General features: G+C 37.1%; 1 protein-coding gene across 3 annotated transcripts in view; it reads right to left on the bottom strand.

The window, feature by feature from the left end:
• Positions 1-2,238: 2,238 nt before the first annotated feature.
• Positions 2,239-20,860, bottom strand: part of KIF27 (kinesin family member 27) — a 31,472-nt gene continuing 12,850 nt past the window's right edge. Inside the window, exons 4-17 of one of the 3 annotated variants that reach the window (XM_026866227.1) lie at positions 18,669-18,812; positions 15,628-15,834; positions 14,955-15,130; positions 14,556-14,689; positions 13,853-14,008; positions 12,615-12,820; positions 11,546-11,743; positions 11,079-11,192; positions 9,868-10,044; positions 9,021-9,236; positions 7,922-8,128; positions 6,923-7,121; positions 6,322-6,486; positions 2,239-3,488 (exon numbers count right to left, since the gene is read on the bottom strand). In XM_026866227.1, coding sequence (XP_026722028.1) covers positions 3,016-3,488; positions 6,322-6,486; positions 6,923-7,121; positions 7,922-8,128; positions 9,021-9,236; positions 9,868-10,044; positions 11,079-11,192; positions 11,546-11,743; positions 12,615-12,820; positions 13,853-14,008; positions 14,556-14,689; positions 14,955-15,130; positions 15,628-15,834; positions 18,669-18,812 — 2,772 coding nt within the window. In that variant the 3' untranslated portion in view covers positions 2,239-3,015. The remainder of the gene's footprint in view (positions 3,489-6,321; positions 6,487-6,922; positions 7,122-7,921; positions 8,129-9,020; positions 9,237-9,867; positions 10,045-11,078; positions 11,193-11,545; positions 11,744-12,614; positions 12,821-13,852; positions 14,009-14,555; positions 14,690-14,954; positions 15,131-15,627; positions 15,835-18,668; positions 18,813-20,860) is intronic. The other 2 variants (XM_026866230.1, XM_026866228.1) reach the window with 2 other exon arrangements.

Here is a 20,860-nt window from a genome sequence, read left to right as displayed (position 1 = left end):
GCTACGGGGGGGCGGGTGGGGTTGAGCCAGGAGCGAGTTACGCTGTGCTCCGTAACCGCGGCGTCCAGTCTGTCTAGAAAAAAAAACCGCTTGTCCTTTCGCGTTGCTTCTCTTAGCTGGTGCACTGTCCACATGCTGCATAATTACAGATCATCGTGTAAATAACGCAGGTCAGTGAGATCACTGCAGTGTAGCAAAGTTTGCTGCACTGTGTTTTGTGTTCGCTGATACGCAAAAATTACATAACGTTAGAAATGCATGAAATGTGCATTTGTTGGAGGCGATGCCATGCTAATAGCTTTTCTTAAAAATAGTCTCAGATTATTTGGAAACCGTGCATGGAATAACGTGCTTCACCAGCATACTGATTCTGAAAATCAGAACTGACATAGTATTTATTGTTCATGCAATAAGCATGCATTCAGGCTGGAACCTATGTGCTCTTATGCTTGCTTACACAGAGAGAGAGAGAGAGGCATTCCAACAAATGTCACCTTTAAGTTACTAAGAACAAAACTCTTGTTTAGTTCTAGATGGAGTAAAACTAATATTAACGTACCAAAAGCCAGATATGCTTCTCAGAGATGGTGCAACTCATACGTAGACAAATGAGAGAACTGCAAACTACTTGCATGAGGTAACTCCACCGTTAGTGCGCATGCAGTACTAAGCACAGAGTCACTACTGGAAAGGGCAAGAGTCTATTCTAGAAATGCAGACATCATAGTATTCAGATAATCATCATGGAGAATTCACGTCATAAGTTAGTGTATATTCACAGTTACTAGCTAGACAACAGAACAGATTATATACATGGCTTTTTTCTGTAGTGAGTTTTAGCAGGACATTGCAGGAGAAATAGCATGGCGGATCACTGCAGATGAGCTCCATACTGGTTTTATGCCCATATTGCACATCAGCTAAATGTCAGTGGAGGCCCTAAATGCCAGTGAACAAAACCCTATCAGATAAAGTCATGTTTTTAATTAGCAGAAATAAGAGGAGCTACGTACTGTCTGAGAGATAAAACCATTTTATTTGTTAGCTCTATTAGAGTAACACAAACAAGGTAAGTCACTTTACTTTTCTCTCCCCTATATGACTGCCTTACTGGTCTTTCTCACTGCACTGCTTATTGTCCAAAGATCACAAATGTATCTGATACATTTGTCTACCTTAGCATTAAGTGACAGTGTAGTTATGTCTTGAAATAGGTATTTGTTCCATTCAGAATCTAATGTTTGAATGACTATATAATCTGGAAAGACACAGCTACAGAAACCTCCAGAGCACCAGCTGACATTTAAAAGTGATTGAGTTGTACTTTCCCACTTTTTCCCTTGCTTATTTTGCATCCATAAAGAACAGGGTTTTAATTTGTGGAGACTTCAAGTAAGAGGAATTTATTTGTAGAGTAGTATGAGGTGTACGATAATGCATAGTATTATCTTAAATGCCTTAAACAATTCCTTAATATAGAGATGTAGTAAATAAGTACACATTTGAAACTGTATTTACTTGTTTCTTTTTATTGCTTTTTGACTAGAAACATGAAGTGAATGATACACTAATATTAAACTTAACATTAGTTAAGGCTCAGTACTTCCATGACAGTAAAAACAATCAAGCCCAATCCCAAAACAATCAAGGAAGATCCCAATCCTTATCTCACAATCAGCAGAACAATAGATAACAATTTGGTATAACGGTGAAAGATAAAATCATTTGACATGTTAAGTGGTTTGTCTGATTAGAATGAAAAATTTTGCGGTTTGCTCAGAAAACTAAAATAAGGCACAAAACAATAGGTCCACTTACCATGCTATAATAGCATCTTCATAACGTGGACAGATTTGAACTATGCTTGCAGCGTGGAAAAACGCAGTTCTTATATACCTGTAGCCACACATGTCTATACACCAGATTTTGCTTGGAGAGCAGCAAAAAAGCAAAATTCCTAAGTACATCTAATAATCTAAGACAACATTTTCAAACATGACTGTCTGGAGTCCACCACTAAAATAAAACTAACCTTACTTTCAGTACTGCGACTTGTTATGTAGGAGAATGTTACAGTTAGAAATGTTAATCTCATTTAAATGTGAACATTCTGGTCTCTGCCTTCAAGTTTGTGTAGCTTTTAAATATACGCTTCTTAGTGACCACTGTTGTTTTACGAAAAAGATTGGCTTTTAATCCTGAATGCATTACCAACAACAGTATAGCAGTAGACTGAAGCCGATACAGAACCCAGAATAATTTGTGACAGGACATGACTAATTAGTACAAATAATATATTGATCCGTCTGGCTAACCTAGATGATGCTGAATTTGGTCCTGTTTTCCGTTTTAGTAGTATAGAAATAAATGCCACACTTTGAGTTGCTAAGTACAATTCTTTAAATGCCCAACAAACAAAACCAGAAAGTGAAATAAGCAATTCTCTTAATTTCATAAATAAGCCATAAAGACAAAGAAAGAAAAGTACTTTTATGTTCCTTTACAGGAACAAAATTATCTGTAGGTACCAATTTTGATCACAAACATGGCTCCTATAAAATGTTTCTAGATAAAAAGCATACAGGAGCCAGTCCTTGTCAGTACCAGGTGACAGTCTGGCAACTAAATTTTCTGACTGTTGCTGTTTCTGACCCAAGAAAGTCAAGTACAATATTGTTCTAGGAAACCTAAGTTATTCAAGTGCAATGCACTTCACAGTGCACAGTTTTCTGAAAAACATTTCTGGTTTTTGGGGTTACTGCAAAAAAAACAAACCGAAATAAATAACTTCTTCAATGTTAAAAGGCCTTTTGCTTTTGAAAGTTCTTAGGTACCATGTTAATTAAAATCCATCTCAGATTCACTGAAACTGTGGCCATAACACCTGTTAGGGAGCAATAAGAACTAAAGAACACTTACTCATTTATCTATGGTTGATACTTAAGACCATGAACAAAAAAAATCTAATACAGTTTCTTCAATAGCTACAGCTACTAAAAATGCAGTTAAGAGTAACTATGTCTTAGTGACACTAGACTTTTTGTCCATTTCAGTGGAATCTGGACCAATAAAACTGACACCAGTTCCAAGGCCTGAGCGTTTCAAAGATAATTCAGAGGGAGGAATATGACGTAGTTCTCGACGAGATAGTTTCACTGGAGTTACTCCTTGAAACTGTGTTACAGTCTCCCTTCTCTGAATGATGGAAGGTAGCTGAGGATGAGATTTTGAAGGCTGAGCTTCATCTGTTCCTGTTTTGTCATCACTAATGCTCAGTAAACATTCTTTGTTGCACCCAAATTCTGAAACATCTCCAAGCTTGTATGAACTCTGCTGTGCTCTTAAGATACTTGTTCTGTCTGTTTCTTTTATTTTCTCTGGTCGGCTATTGGTTTCAGGCTTAAGTGTCAACTTCAGTTCTTCAGAAGCAACTTCTGCTTCGTCTTGACAAGATGCCTTGTCACCAGCACTGTTATCTAAAGTGATATTTATCAGGAGATAAATAGCTAAAAGTTACAACTTTTCTGAGTGCCTGTCATCAAGAACTATTGATAACACAGTTTTACAACATCAGCAACTTGTAGTGGTAAAAAATTAACAGTATCTCACATTTTGTCCTTTCTGTTAAAAAGTTTGTCACCTACAAAAACATCAGAGGTATTAGCGCTTACTTTCCTCTGACAACATCCTGGTAGTACAAGCCTTACCATTCTAACTAGTAGGCAGTCTTAAAACAACTGAACCATGATAGTCAAATATGAAATTATTCATATATTGAAAGTAGTCAACAATTACACTAGCACAACATATAAACCACATTCTGCACATTTGACTGGAATGTACACATAGGGATGTCCTGGTTTTGGCTGGGATAAAGTTAATTTTATTCCTAGTGGTGTTTTGGATTTAGTGCGAGAATAATGTAGACAACACACTGATGTTTCCGTTGTTGCCATGTAGTGCTTATCCTAAGGATTTTTCACTTTCCCATGCTCTGCCAGTGAGGAGGTGCACAAGAAGCTGGGAGGGAGCATGGCCAGGAGAGCTGGCCCGAACCAGCCAAAGCGATATTCTGTACCATAGGATGTCATGTTCTGTAGAGAAACTAGGGGGAGTTGGCTGGGGAGGGATCACTGCTCAGGCATCAGTCAGCTGGTGGTGAGCAGTTGCACTGCGCATCGCTTGTCTTTTCTTGGTGCTTATTTCTCTTATTATTATATTTTAGTTATTAAACCATTCATATTTCAACTCACGAGTTTTACTTTTTTCCCGTTTTCCTCCCCATCCCACTGGGAGGGTGGAGGAATGAGCAAGCAGCTGCATTGCACTTAGTTTAGCCACTCATGTAAGAGGAAAAAAACCCTCTTCTGCTTAAGATGGGGATAAATGCTGAAAGCCTCACGCCTGTGGAAAGCAGACACTGAAATGCCTAAGGGTGCTTTTGGGGTGTGCAGAACTTAAAAAACACTTAAGAAAATCAGCTACTCTACTCCTTGTCCTGGTTTCAGCTGGGATATAGAGTTAGTTTCCCTCCTCATAGCTGGTATAGTGCTGTGATTATAACGTTGATAACACGCTGATGTTTTAGTTGTTGCTAAGGAGCACTTCATCATAAATTAGAGAAATTTTTGTACTCTATGATCTGACAGTGAGAAGGTACACAAGAAGCTGGGAGAGAGCATGGCCAGGAGAGCTGGCCCGAACCAGCCAAAGGGGATATTCTATACCATAGGATGTCATGTTCTGCACAGAAACTGGGGGGAGTTGGCTGGGGAGGGATCACTGCTCAGGCATCAGTCAGCTGTGGTGAGCAGTTGCACTGCACATTGCTTGTCTTTACTTGGGGTTTATTTCTCACTCTCTTTTCATTATATTCCTTTTCATTCAATTATTATTATTGTTGTTATTGTCATTATTTTAGTTATTAAAATGTTCTTATCTCAATGCGTGAGTTTTACTACTTTTTTCCAATTCTACTTCCCATCCCACTGGGAACAGTGAGGAGTGAGCAAGCAGCTGTGTGGTGCTTAGCTGTTGGCTGGGGTTAAACCACAAGGGTGTTATTTTTAAAGTTCAGCAACAAATTAGGAAGTGTTTTTATGACACTGCATTGCAGCATGGCTCAAAATGTATTCAAAATAAAAATAACTAAATATAGAATATTTATTATAAAACTTACGAACATACGTATTTGAAAAAGTTGGATATTCACAAGGACCTTGTTCCCCCTCTCCTTGCTACAGTTTTGGGTAGGATGGGTGCACATGCATACATGTCCTGAAATACATGCTTCTTTGTATACTAGACAGAGAATAGTCTTTACCATGCTTATTTATAATCCAGCCTCTGGTATATTAATGTTCACAGTTTGACAGTGTGCTTCACAGTAATGAATGTGTTGGCTCATCATCCTGCCTAGAGGGCAAGGGCTGAGCCTTTAATTCACTCTGGGAGCATCAGGTATGGGATCAGCATCTACGTGTTAGGAAGGCATCGCACTGCCCAAGTGGAAAGAAACAGAAGCAACCATTAGGAGGAAGAACCAGCCATGCTGAGCCTTAAGAAGAAACACGGCCAAGAAGGCTCTGTTGCGCGTATGAAGTATTGGCGGTGGCATCAAGAGGTGCAAGACAACAAAAATAGTAACAGAAGTGGAATCATTTTTTCTGCTCCACCTTAACAGCTCCGTTGTACATTTGGATTCTAGCAAATAGGAGATGGAACAATTCAAAACTTACATGAGCAGTTGGTTTGCTTTTGGGTTTTGTTTTTGGGGGGTTTTTTGGTGTCAAAGCACAGAATCACTCTAGAAAGCGTTTTTTGGTTTTTGTTTTTTTTTTTCCTACAAGTGTATAAATCCTCTTTAGCCTTAGTAAGTAAGTAGCTAAAGTAAGTTAGTAACTGAAAGTATGAAATTCTTCACTGAGAATCTCCCAGTAAGTATTTTATATGATGAAATCAAGTGCTGAGAGCAGCCTGTCTAAAAGCATAGCATATGACAGAGCTGTTACTTACAACATCATTCAGACTCTTCCAGATAGTAAAATTCCTCAAACAAAAGTTTGACGTTGTAGATACTGAAATTATGTTAGAATTCAGAGAAAACAGAACAAGAATTTAAACCACTGGTATACCACTGTGACAGCTCAAACCAATGTTGTCCCTCCTTTGAAACTGGGGGAGAGGTGTAATACATTCCTGGGGAGCAGTTAGATCAGTAAAATTATGATTTTTATGTCTATCTGATCCACTTCTGTGTGTTCACCACCCTTCCAATGATTTATTGACAATTGCGTAAATATTTTAAGGGAATATACTTACATTTAGTGGATGCCCATAATTGATGGGATGACTCTCCCAAGAGGCCTTTCACTTTCTTCTTCAGCTCTCGGCTGGTTTTCTTATAGAAAAATAAGTCTTTTTCCAGTTGCTGGACTTTTACTTCATATCCTTTCAAGGTTTCTGCAATGCCTTCACTATCTTGTTCTAGGACAAGTAAAACTTGTTTAAGAACTAGTGTGAAAAATCAAGATGCCCAACTAGACAGAATATGCTTTGTATTTTGCTGATGCTTTGCCTGCAGTGTGTACATTTTATCTAGTATGACACACGATTGAAAAGGCTATGCCTGTCAGTTTTAATAGGAATATTCAGAAGATCAAGCTCAGTAGGACTGGTATCTTTCAACTTCCCAATATCAGCAATTTCAATACAAAAATACAATTCTGATACTGTTTAAACCATTCAGTTTTCCGTTCATACAGACACCAAGTGTCTGTTCCTCAGTGTCCTGCACAACATCAGAATTAGTGACAGCCAAAATATATCTCTGAACTTTTTTTTTTTCAGTCAGAATATAGTTATTTTTCAGTAGTGACTGAAGATACTACTTGCTGTACCATCCTCCCCAAGAAGCCAATACCTCTGAAATGATGCAGTATTAACTGTAGTTTTTTCTCATGTTCTTTGTGTTGTAGGGTCAGCTGCCTGTCACACTGCAACTTCATATGTTCAAGTGCAGATTCTAATTCACGTATCATGTTTTCCTGGTCTGTGACCTTCATTTCCTGTTCTTCAATCCGTAGTTGTAATTTACGTTCAGACTCACGTAGGCCAACAATCTAAGACAAAAATACACCTCTTTTGATTTATCAAGCCCTTTTAATAAAAGCTATTACCCTTCTGCTTAATAGGTGAAAGCATACAAAAGCAATGGTCTCTACAGGCCATAAGTTTGTATTGGAAACAGACTTGCCCACTGCTACAAGTTCACACTTCAGAAATGAGCTCTGTACATTTCAATCAAATGGATTAGTGGATTTTTTAAATACCCTGTACAGAATTTAAACTGAAACAACAGTGTTCTCCTGATTCTGGAAAACTTCCAACATGCATCACACAGACAACTTGTTCACAGAATCACCCAGGGTTCACCCAAGGTCACAAACACACACCATATCCTAATGCATTTCATTTTTATGTTTCCAGATGTCAGTATGATTCTTCAACATGTGGTTGTACACACTGCAGGCAGTGTCCAGATTTATAAAAAAAAATAGGAATACTAGCCTGAGCTTTATGAAGCCTGCAGTTGGGAAGAATTTCAGTATGACACCACTATTTAAATATGTTGCTACTCCAAAAGTTAGCACCATAGAGGTCTGGAAGGGAGCAAGGAAATTTCTAGATTTGCAGCATCTTTTAAGCTAATGACCTCAAACCAAGATACACAGAATTAAGACACAAATATCCTATTTAGCTTAATGTAAACATTAAAAAGATCTGAATTAATAGATCTATGTAACTAGAAGAGATTTTCACCAAAAGTTTGTTAAATTTATTTTTATTTCTTGACACCATTTCATTATTTAGAATAGTAACAGAAAATAGGGTAACATATTATTCACTAGCCAAAACAAACCTTGTTGAAATATTTGAAAAGGATAGCTCTGAGCTCAGCAGCAGACAGGGAAACTAGTTTTCCTATGACATTAGTCTCACTCTGTGAAAGAATCTGAGAAGATGACCTAAGCAAGTGCTGGCGATTCTGAATACTTTCATTCTTGTAATCAATAGCAGCCTCCAGGGCTTCAATTCCTTCTTCCAGCTGGAAAAGGACATGTTCTTCCTACAAAGAAACATGTAAGTAAGATCTAAAATAAGAGGTAGAGTACAAATCTAGAATACTTGTCTTGTTCTGCCATAGTACCCCTTCCATGATATAAAGGTCAATCAAATGGTTCATCACAAAAACTAAAGTAATGTTTCCCTTTTTATTCTTCCCCCATCCTCCCCACACTTAGACTTCTGCTATTTTTTTTTTTTTGGTTGTGCTAAGTTTTCTATTGGATTAATGAATAAATCAGGTCATTAAGGAGTCTGGTGATGATAACTTGTGTAGGGAAGTGGCAGAAATGCATGGCCTGAAGCACTGCCGAGTATTTTGAGTAGTGAGGCAAGTAGGATTGTTTCTGGCACATTATTACCTCAGCCACATACCCATACTGCTTCTCAAGACCTAAAAATAATCTGTACATTTTATATGAGTTTATTATGTCTTCAACTCAAGTGTGGACCATCCAGGTAATGACTTATTTTTGCTGTTAAAAATACGGAGGCCTTCAGGGGAAGTTTGCTTTTTCACAAAATCCTATAAAAAAAAATCAAGGGCCATCACTATGTGAGTACATTGTCTTGTTCTGTGTCCTGACATTAAAATATCTGCCTATGATAAACTGATGAACTTCTAGTTCCCTTATTTCTGTTTATATGATCCTTAGGCCAGTGGAGTTTGCCAAGGCACTAACTGAATTAAGTCCCTCTGAACATAAACTTTATTCACTGATACATAACTAGAGCTATTGTAGGAGTATTTTAACTTTGCTATTTACAAAAGTACCCAACCTCCATTCCTTGCTTTTAGCTTAACTAATATTTAGCTTATCTAACATTTCAGGTTGAAACACTTTATTATACAACACTACCTAAAACCTATATTTATCTCAAAGTTGCTTACTTACTTCAGTTGACAGCACTTTACCATCTTTCAGTTTCTCATCCACGCTTTTTCTTCTTCTGAGCAGCTGATCCCTTTCCATCTGGAGAGCCTGAATTTTTTCCAGAATGTCTGTCTTATCTTCACTGCTGCTGCCCTGAAGCTGCATACCTTTATCACACAGTTCCTGATCCAGCATACTTAAGCGAGTAGACAATTTCATACTATCTTTGTTTAAAGCCTAAAAAAACCACAGCAACCATAGATTAAAAACTGAGATACTCCTTCCAGTAAGAAAAATGTAGGTGAGACTCACATTCTGCAGTGAAAGACTTGACTGCTTCTTAACATAGGACCTCTATTTTGAATAGTCAGCTACCCTAAAATCTACTATTTGCTCAAAAGATGAAAGAAAACCAAATCAATGTGCAGTTTTCTACGTGATAAAAATTAAAGGGACTAGTCATTATAAATGACAATACTTAAATTTCTATTCACTTTTGCTACTGAAAAATAAATAATGCAAAATGTTTCCCTGTCATGTTCTCTAGTTTGCAAAAGGACCAAGTAATTTTTAAATGTCATATTTATTTAATGCTCTGCAGTAATAGAACTCCATAGTTCAGATTGTTTGGGGTTTTTTTTGAATTTTGGGAAGAAAAAATGAATAAAGATTATTATTCTGTGTTATTCACATTTTAAATGTTAATTTGCCCAAGCCACACAATAACTTCATAGCACTGGTAGAGATGCAGGTCACACGGCTTGAGCGTCTTCTGCTACCTATCTCTGCCCCCCACCCACTCCATGACCGTGCCATCTTTCAGACAGCACTCTAACTGTGGTGAGTTTTGTGGTTTTTCTTAAATCACCTGGCTAGATCTCAGTTTCTTGATTTCCAGGTGGCTCTTCTCTTGCAATAATGCTTCTTTTTTGGCTACAATATCTTCCCTTTTCTTTAAATCTTCTTCTAGTTCTGCTAACTGTTGGTGCTGTTGGAGAATTCTTTCCATTTCTTCATCCAGCCATTTCTTTTGCTCTTCTAATTTCTAAAGTTTAAATAGAGATCCAGAGAGCATTAACCAGGACTTTTTGGGTCAGCATTTTGTTACTATGTTTTTCCTTTTTTAGAATAACTGAAAAAATTGGAGAAAAAATTGATATTTCTAATGTTAATATATATTCTGCAACAAAATCTTGACTCAGAATAATACTGAAATTGGACTGACGTAAAAAGGGGCTCGGTAATGTTACATTGCTATATCTTGCATAAATGAATTTGTATCAGATGCCTCTAATGAAACGTATTCTTTTTTTAAGAACAGTTATATAAATAGATGTCTTCTATAGAATCATGGCAACTAGGTTTGAAAGGTATCACAAGAATCCAGCTAACCCATCCTCAATGCATTTTAGTTGCCCTAGACCAAATATTGGTGGAAAAACATTAACAAGAAATTATGATGTTGAAAGACAGTAAACAAGAGCTCTGATCCTGCCAGCATCCATTCCATTATAAATTTATTCTGAAGTCACAGTTTATCAGGGGATATATTCCAAGTAAGGCGAAAAAGTTGCCTTTATTTAACTTTTAAAATTTCTTTTCACCTTTAAAGACTTTGGCTAACTCATGAAACTCTCAAGTTCCAATGTCTACAACTAAAATAATGTACATGGCACTGCTGCATAGGATACCTACTTTTCTAACCCTGTTAGGAACAACCAAAACTGCAGGTCTCTGTCATTTATGTCAGAGGAAAAAACAAAAAAAACCAAACAAACCATAGAACATTTATAACAGAGCTCATCGGGATCACCCTCAAACCTACCAGACAACCAAACATACTGAATTCTCAGGTCTCTGTATCAGCATCTTTGACAAATCATAGAAAGAAAAGACATTAAAGCCTCTCCTTTCCTTAATTCAAAAACAGTACAAGAGCTGCTAGACTATACTCCCAATTCTTGCTACAGGAAAAAAGACAGAACTCTTCTTCCAAACACTTTACAAAGATGACTACGGATGAAGAAATTTTATTTTTTTTTTTTCAGGGCCCACACAGATTCATAATACATTAGCTACCTGTAGCTTCTGAATAGTTCCCACTGAGTTATTTTTCTTCTTTTTAAATGCAGCAATCTCTTTATCCTTAAGTTTAAGGATCTTCTGTTGTTGCTCCATCTTTAGTTGAAGTTCCTATAAACAAACAAAAAGTCCCATTCTTCTTGCCTCAGTCAGTCTGTTTTTAAAATGCATTTAATGTCAGAGTCCACACAAGTATATAATCTGAAATACTGACCCGAAATTTACATGTAAATTTGCAATTCAAAGCTAGACCGTGTAATTAAAAAAAAAAAAAAAAGCTGAAGAGAAAGGCAAACTGATGATTTCTCTGAAAATGTTTATAGGCAGTTATTCAGTGCATTGGTCAAGAAAGTAATTGCTTAAAACTATGGAAAGTCTGGCAGTATAGTTTATAGTCTTTGGGGAAGCAAAGGCAAAACTGGCTCATCTCATTCTTTGTCATAAAGAAACAGGAAGTATCCTACTTTTATTTGTTGCTGGTCCCGCTGAATCTCTGCTTCTAGTTGCTTCTTTTTTTCACTTTCCTCACACAGTCTCTTCTGTAGCTGAGTCTGCTGGTGCTTCATCTGAGCCACATTCTGCTCAAGTTCTGTTGCTTGTCTCTCATTTTGGTTAGATAATGAAGCCAGATTCTTAGTGTCTTGCTGCTTCTTCTGTAAGGCCTGAATGTTCAGGGCAAATTTAATAGCAGGAAAACTTAAAACTAAAATATGACTCAATTTCATTCTTTATTTTGCTGAATTCTTAAGAGTTATTAAGACTTATTAACTTCTGCCCAAACATTCACTCATCATTTCTGTGGTTTATGAACTATCTGGTAAAGTTGGTACAGACAGAATTAATCTCAAGCAACATGAAAAGGTGAAGATAGACTTCATGCCTGGCAATACAATGAAAGTAGTAAAATCTAACAGAAATCACAGCTCTGAAAAATGTGCAGAGACATAACAGTGCCACAGTGCTAGTCCTGAGCTCATGTCAATAAATCAACCACCTCTTTCTGTATGGGGCTTGTCTGACCCACCATTCCAGGACTGAGAAGCACAGAGCACCTAAACTGGCCCTATACAGAATTTAAACTTAGGTATGGCAGAACTTAAAAGCATAGGATCAGTATCAAACAAATATGACTGTATTGGGCCTGATCTTGCAAATCATCACAGTGGTTTACTTAGAGCTAGACTTTATATAGTATTTTCATAAAACATCCATTTTATTTATGGCAGGTAATAAATTTGTGATCGTTTTCTTTTGTAGCTTCTTTTATGATACTACATACAATGGTGTATGAGCATCTCATATCAACCACCTCTTTCTTGGTTTCTTACCTACCAAGAAAATACTGTATGTATGTAACCACATACATGTTTAATAGAATTCTGAGTACAGTAGGATTAAATTTCTCATCAGCTATTTCAATCCAATCAGCTTCCAATGTGTGAAACCGGTGAGAGTTTTACAAGCAGAGTGTTAAGGTTCAAAGTTGGTAGTGAAACAGAGATTTGAAAATCTTAATGGTCAGATCAGAAATACCTGAACTTTCAGGTTAGCTGCATCCATCTTCTTCCTAAACTCTTTTTGTAACTTGGCTTTATCAGGAATGTCTCTCAGCTCCTTAGTCTCCAGCTCCTGAAGCCGCTTTTGTGTTTCAGCCAGTTCCATTTTGGCTTGCTCAGATTCTTGCTCCAGTTTAGTTATCTTCAAAGAATATTGCCTGCTTACAGACTGAGCATCCTTACCTTAAAGACACCATATCCAAGTAGTTTAAAACCAGCAGGGTAATCAGTTGGGAAGTAATAATTCTGTAATTGAATCATTACTTACTTCATTCTGGCTAAACCAATAATTTCTGAAATATTTTCCAACCCTAAAGGAACATACAGTTTCTTTCTAACTCTGAAATAAAGAAGTCTTAAACCTGAATTCATGAGTCATGTGATATCGCCAAATAAAGTGCTGAGAACCAAAAAGAGTTAAATTCTTCTGCCTACTGCAGTTTTTGCCAAAGTGACTCTCCTGTATTTCATAAATGTTGCTTTTTCCAGAAGAATATGACATTTATTTATTATTCAACTTTCAGCTGAATAATCCATAGACAATTTTGGATGGTGTTTCCACTCTCTAACTAGTCCTATTTGGGTCATCTTTCCCAAAGTACTGTTTTTGGGGGTACAGAATCTTTCTCAGTGCCAAAAGACAATCTGAACAGAAGGTATGCACAGAATAATAGTGTCATGGAAGGCATTGAGCAACGAGATCCTTACTGTCATAAGGCTAGTTTCTGGCAGGCATATACACACCAGGACAGCTGTGTAAGGGATATAGGCTAATAGGGACACTGACCTTTTCCCTCATCCATTTCTGACTCCTGCTTCTCTACTGCAGTGCTGGGAATTCTTACATTCCTAGCACAGTGATGTATCTTCTCTCCTATCCCAGACACCATGTGACAAATGCATGTCCATGAAGAGATCAGTAGCACTGAATATACATGACAAATTACACTACTGGTGGGTAAAAGCAATAATCAGCAAAGCTTAAAACATATTTAACAAATATATCTGTGTATGATAGCAGAGTAGGCTGTAATCAACATTTACAGCCTTCAGTGCAATCATGGCAAGTAATTAATGAAAGTTATGAATATTTAAGTTATTAAAAGTATTCTTGCATAAGATTACATAAAAACTAAGACATGCAGGGCTTCAGAAGTTCTGTGCCTTTTGTTTCTGAACTTCTTCATTCTAATTTTCCCTACAGTAGCCAGTTACCTGTTCTTACTAATTCCTTAATAAGTTCCTCTTTCATTTTGATATTAAGGGCAAGTTCTCTCAATTTTTGCTCGGCCTCAGTGAGTCTCAACTCTGAATTCTTTAACTTCTGCATGTTAAAAACATGGCTTTTCTGGAGGCTGTCAATCTCTTCACCTTGAAAGAAAACAAAGCAAGATGGAGATCAAAAATCTGGAATACACTCTGTATCCAAAAGATAGTGCTCTGGAACATTGTATGTGTGGATTTCTTCCACATGAAGCAAAAGAATCAAAAGGACAGAATAGCACAGAGTGTCTTTTTTCTGCTGTGTGTCTAAACAGGAAAAGATGGTAGGCACTAGTATTTCAAGACCCTAAGTGGGAGAGAAAATATTCCTGATATCATTTCAGTGCCTCTCTGATAAGATGATAGCATCTATTTTCTTTTATTGAAGCAATCCTAAGGATTTATATCTAAACAGCTATTTGATATGTGAACTGCTTTCTGGCTAATAAGTATTATTTAAACATTAAGATCATGGACATCAGTTTCAGAAAGAGGAAGAAGAAGAGAATCTCAAAAGCCTAAATTGAACTATAACAAAAAAAAAAAAAATTGTCATATACACATATTTGGCTGGGAAAAATAATTACATGTGCTAAAGACACTCTTGCATATTCTGATACTGTAGTAAGATTTGCTCTCATGACTTCCGTTTTACCTGTGGCTGTGTCGGTTTGTAGTACAGATTTGTTGGATAGACCAGCCTCGTCTACTTGACACGTCATGTCACTTAGATCAGGAAGAAAGCACAGAGAAGCTTGTTTCCGTGTCCATGTTCGGTTTATGGAATGCCTAAGGAAGCATAAGCGTTTGTATATTCTTTCTCATCTACTCTCCACCTCCCTACCCTCCCTGGTCTTCATGGTAGATTCTGGCCCCAAAACAAGGATTATGCAGTCTTTATTAAATCAAAAACCTTTGTCTATGCCCAGTTGATCCCTTAAATTAATTGTCAGTAACATCATAAACAGTCTCATATTATGCCAGGATTAGACAATAATAACCTTTGCTATACATTTGTCTTAGAACAACAAATTAAAGAACAGCAAAAAATTACTTAAAAGAGGTTTTCTTTTTGCTGCCTGTATTTTCCTCCTCTTCATCACTCTGATCAGAGAGGTGGCAGTGAAGGACTTTATCCTGATCTTCTATGTTGCTCAGTATCATCTGGCTGCGAGCACGGAATTCTGCCATTACCCGAGCCAAGCAGAAGGCAGGGGGGCTGGTATACACCTGTCAAAAAGCACACAAGAAACGTGATAGCTCAAAACACTTGCAACTATTTAGCAATTCTTTACTGATATTTTTTAAATATTTCAATTTAAAAGTCTGTCATCACCTGAGCTTTAAAGCAAAATTACAGAGGTTTTCTATAATAACTCTGAACACCTTTGTAACAAAAGGTTTTGCAAGAACTTAGAGCACTTATTTCTAATGTGAAAGAAGGCACTGTTAACAAGTCATTATGCAACCTATTCAATATATTGGTAAGAATAATAATTCATTTTTGATAATGATTCATATTTGAAACCCCAGGAAAACACCAGCACTTCTAAGTGCTGATTTTAAGCCTGAACATTTTGGACAATTGTGGCATAGCATATGTTGCAAGATATTAAAAAGTAATTTTTCAGAGTCATCAATGGGAAGCTAAACAGCATCTGAGAAAGACACCGTAATTTGTCATGTCAAGTAAAGGAACTAAAATTTAACATGTGGATAAACGTTACCTTTCGGGTCTCCGTCCCTGAAGGTGGATGAAGGGAGTGTAGGAGACTCTTTGTGAGTGGGACACTGTACGGCCTTCTTGCAGATGCCAGAACAGATGGCCCATCTCCACAAGTATTTGAGAAGTCCAAAGTTTTCACATCTGTAAATTTCTCTAGTTTTTCTTTTAGCTGACCAATAAGCATTTGCTGTTCCACCATTTTCTCGTTCTCATGGGGAAAAAAAAAAAAACAAACAAAGCAAAACTGGTGTTGATCATGAGCTCTGTATCATATACACCATTTCTAAATTCCTTACAATGGTCAAGAATCTTGCAGATCACTCACTGACCTAAAATTATTTTGCTGTGCACAGGGAAATTCTGTAACAAACTGAAAATTCTATGACTTATTAATCTAACACACACCTCCCAATATTAGTAAATTTTAGACACATTTTTGTCCAGAAAGACCTATTCCAGGTAAGTTACATTAGCTTATCTAGGCATCTAGTGAGAAGTAGATGACATACTTATTAGCCTGTGCTTGCTTTACGGAGAAATAAAATGGGAATTCAACAAAAATTTTCAAATGAAACACATGGTCTGAGTCTAATTAATTAAACATGTATACAGGCTTCATCTTCCTCTTTGAGCAGTTTCACTTTAAAGATTATTTGTATTAATAAACATAAACATGTACATGATCCCAGGATTCCTTATATGAGCAACATTTTCTTCTACTCAGCCTCAACTTTGTTGGTAGTGCTAGTTTGGAGAACTTAATTATCTGCTTCTCCTACAGCAGTCTCCATATGTAGTTCGAAACTACTTATCTTACCTAAAATGATTCATCCATAAGGCCAAGATTATATACACTTTCAACTCCCTCTATTCCTTTCAGTTAATTTCAAAGTACCTTTAAAATCTGGCCTAATAACAACAGGAATGTTGAAGAATAGTTGGTGATAGTCAACAGAAAGTATTCAATTAAATATATTTTGCATTCTCTTACTTTGACTACTACATTTTCATTGATCTATATATCTTGTTTTCTTAGACTGCAAGTTCCTTCCAAACATACATAGACAATGTCTTGGAAATTGACATTTTGTTGGAATACAATACATAATATTCCTGTGTCATAGCAAATAGAGTATTTATATGAATACCATACTTGTTATGATTTTGGAAGTAAAGGTCAGCTGATCCACCCTGAAGTTATTATTTAAGCCTTTTAAATCTCTTTGTCCTTGATACCCTTGTACATACAATCCCACAGTGCAACAGCTGTTACATAAATACATATATGTATAAACATTTAACATGTATCTAGTACCTTCTACTTTTAAATTTCTTATTCTACCACCTATCACAAAATTACATATTCCTGTGATTACAACTAAAATATTTGACAGAAATGTTTGATTTTTATTATCCTACTTCTAGGTTTTAACATAAAAGTGGCAGTATAGTGGATTAAGTACCAGAATGGTGCCTGACAGCTCTCAAGCTTCTTTCCTGTCTCTGATACTGAAAAAATCATGATCTTTTACCTGCAATGTGACTGCTTCTGTTCATGACCTCTATCCTGTATCCTCCAGAATTTATATAAGCATTATCTCAGTATAATATGTGTCCTGGGTTGCAGTGTATTCTATTACCATGCTCATGAGCTGTCGAAATCAGGTGAGACAGTGTTTCCTTGTTTCCCTCCCCCCTCCAGACTATCTTTCTGCTAACGGCCCATCAATGCCATGCAGCATGACTCATTATCCCATTGTGAGATGCTCCACCCAGAGGGAGAAAACCAGCATTCCATCCTGGATATAACCTGAGATTCTGAATACCAGAGGCCTCTCTTTTCCACTGGATTTCCAGAGGACAGGAGTTGCTTAGCCACCACTGGACTTTTCTGAGGAAGAGCAGATCTTTTTTTTTTTTTTTCTCTATGGGATCACTGCTTCGGGGGGACTGCAGCCACCATTCTACCAGACTGCTACCACCACCCTGATTAACAGGGTGTCAGGTTGTATCCTGACTCTGTTAGTTTAACCTAGGGTTATCTGCCTTTATTTTTTTTTTTTTTTAATTAAATTGTTATTCTGACGGTGTCTCCCACTAGTTTGTTTTCAAACTAGCACAATAAGTTGACACTATGCTGTACAGGTTAAAAATAAAAATCAAACTAGCCAGAGGTGACAGAAAAGAAAGTGACAGAGGGAGGAAAAAGATGACGACTCATATACTTACCTTTCATTCATTGACTCTCCCCAATCCATCAGCAAAGAAGAGGAAAAAGGAGAAAAAGTAGTATAAGGAAAAGGATACTAGCTAGCCATACTTCTGCTTTTCTCTTTTTGAAAGTTTATCTATTATCCACGTGACAGGCAACACTAGGATAATATTAACTATCCTATGTGTGGTGTCCTCGATCTTCAAACGTTACACACTTACTACCCATCATAATTTCATTAGCAAGCACAAGATCTAGAAAAGGAAAGAGGCAAGCAGTGTTTCCACTATGTCACTCAGTCTTCTGTAAGAGTAAATGCTCAGAAAACAAGGATGAAATTCTGTCTTATAAAGTTAAAAGGAAATAATAATTATTAATAAAGCCGTAACAAGATACATTTCTATACAGTCTTTCAATTAAAGCATTCTACAGGATCTTTATGGTAATTTTTATAGATTCTAAAGAATCTTTAAAGGCCTTTCACATCCTAATTCATTAATTGTCCTGAAACTACTTAGCAATAATACACATGTGGGGAGAGGGATCTGTGTTATGCTTTAGGAAGCATGGAGAGTGTGAATGATTCACCTCATACTAGAAGACTGTAGCACAGCTAGGCTAATACACAAATTTCAGAAATCACACTATTGTGCTTCATCCACTCGATGAGCTCAATTCATCAAGTGATAAAGCTCGAACTCAAACAAAATGCCCATAAGATTGACATGCAGTTATGTCCAAAAAAATCCTGAGGGACTTGTCTTGAAATAATAAATGCATTCATATAGTGGAAAAATGGTTCAGTATGGTGTGTACCAGAGAAAAAATACCTGTAATCTCTGTGTTTCTTGAGCCTCCTTTAAAGATTCCAGTTGTTCTTCATTTTCCTGTAGTAATGCCTTTATCTTATTCTGCAGCATCTGCAGTTCATGATCCTTCTGGCTAAATACTTCTTCATCCATAACGAGGGCCTGCTAGATAATAACAGAAAAGTTCAGCTGGGGAAAAGGGGGATTTATTATTCTTGCAGTTGGAAAATGGAAAAAAAACACAACACCACCCCAAAACCTCATTTGTTGTTAAAAGTTGTGATCAAGAACTGCAAAGTTTTGAGGTATGTATGGAAAATTGTCGGAGTGGTTATCTGTGGTTTCTACCAGTTATTTCTTAACTTCTGTTTCATCTACTGATTTTCTTCCAACAAGCTTCTTTTTCCCAAAGGGAATAATGTACCCATAACCAAAGCTGCCTTCTTGTAGTATATATCTAAATCCAATTATTCTCTTTAGGGTGCTGTGAAATGTAGCCACAAGATCTCAGCATTAACCATAAGATTACTACACTTTTCAAAATAAAAAATAAGGACAGCTGTCCACATTCTGCAACAACTCAAGTGACAGTCTGAAGATTTAAAGAAACTATAAGAATGCTTCTTCAGATGTTCTTGTGGATAAATAATCCCATATTGATTGAAGGAGAATTCCATATGTTGTTAATCTTCCGGAAAGTCCATAGAAGCCAAAGTATGGAAGCATCATGTCTTACTGTTATAAAACTGGATACTTCTGTACCTTTCTTCCAAGAAAAGACAACTTTTAATAGCTTTTAAGAATGCACTAAAGAACGTGATATCTCTTTAGAGAACAGAACTTTTTCCAAAGTCTATGTCCCAATGCAAATGTTTCTACTAAACATAGTTGATAAGTCTATCCTGTCTGCCACTGCTGCTCTATCATTATGCAGAGCTGAGCCAACTACAGAAAAAAAAAGAAGCTTCCACAGATGTTAGCATGGTGACAGAGTGGGGCAGGATGAAGCGACAGAAAACTAAGTGGTATATTGTCCATATTGATTAAACTAAAATCAGACTATGTTTGCTCAGTTGTATTGTATGTAGGTGTCAAGGATTTGGTGGGGATGACTGCAGGGGAGGTTTCTGTGAGAAGAGACCAGGGTTTCCCCATTCTGAATACAGTCAGTTCCAGATGACTCCAGTAGACTCAGTGCAGGGAACCGCTGAGGCCCTCTGCCAAAATGGTTGGCACCTCTGTGATAATATATTTAAGAAAGGCACAAACTGTGAGACAGGCTGAAAAGGAGGGAACCAAAAGAGTGAGAAAGAGCAGAGTGAACACCAGGAAGAGAAGGAGGAGGAGGTGTGCTCCATAGTGGAGCAGCAGATACGCAAACTGCAGCCTAAGAAGGACCCATGCAGGAGTAGATGGATATTCCTGAAAGAACTGCTGCCCATGCAAAGCCCATGCCAAATAGGAGGAAAGGTGTGAGGAGGAAAGAGCAGCAGAGAGAAACTGCTATGTACTGACCATAAACCACCCTGCTATGTCATGGCACCACTTGGCAGTGAGGGAGAGGAGTATGGAGTGAAGGAGTGAAGACAAGCCCAGATAAGCTGGGGAGGAAAGGTGTTGTTTTAGTGTTTGTCTTTTTGTTCCCCACTACCCAAATGAGTAATTTTTTTTTTTTTTTTTAATTGGCAATAAAGTAAATAATTTTTTCCCCGATTTGAGATTGTTTTTTAACTGGTAAGCAATCTCCCTGTCTTTATCTCAACTCAGAAGCCTTCTCATTCCTGTTCTTCCTGTTTCTCTCTTTGAGTCTTGCTGATGGAGGGGTGAATGAGTGGCTGGGTGGGAGTCTGGGTGTTAGCCATGGCTAGCCCGTTATGCCATTATTCTTATTTTGTGTAAGATGGCATTATCCAGGCAATCATAGGTGTTAGAAAAGAAATAATGTATGTATGCACAAGACTTTGTCCACCATTAGGTATTAATTCTGTCCATATGCAAGTCCTGCTCTAGAGTCTGTGTTGCCTTCTTAATTTTAGCCTCTCCCTAACCATCTCCTCCTATATGTGGGCTCACCAGAGCAAATTTAAGTTTAAACTCAGCTCTTACACTGTTTTGAATCTGGGAAACAGAGGTTTAAAATAAGCTACAGAAGAAAACAAAGAAGTAAGAAAAAAGCTGTGATTTAGATTGATTGAGAACAAAGACAAGACAGA

Source organism: Athene cunicularia, assembly GCF_003259725.1.
Source record: "Athene cunicularia isolate RWA chromosome Z unlocalized genomic scaffold, athCun1 chrZ_part2, whole genome shotgun sequence".
In the NCBI taxonomy this organism is placed as follows: Eukaryota; Metazoa; Chordata; class Aves; order Strigiformes; family Strigidae; genus Athene; species Athene cunicularia.
The sequence above is the reverse complement of the archived record's forward strand: the minus strand, read 5'-3'. Positions and strand labels throughout refer to the sequence as shown.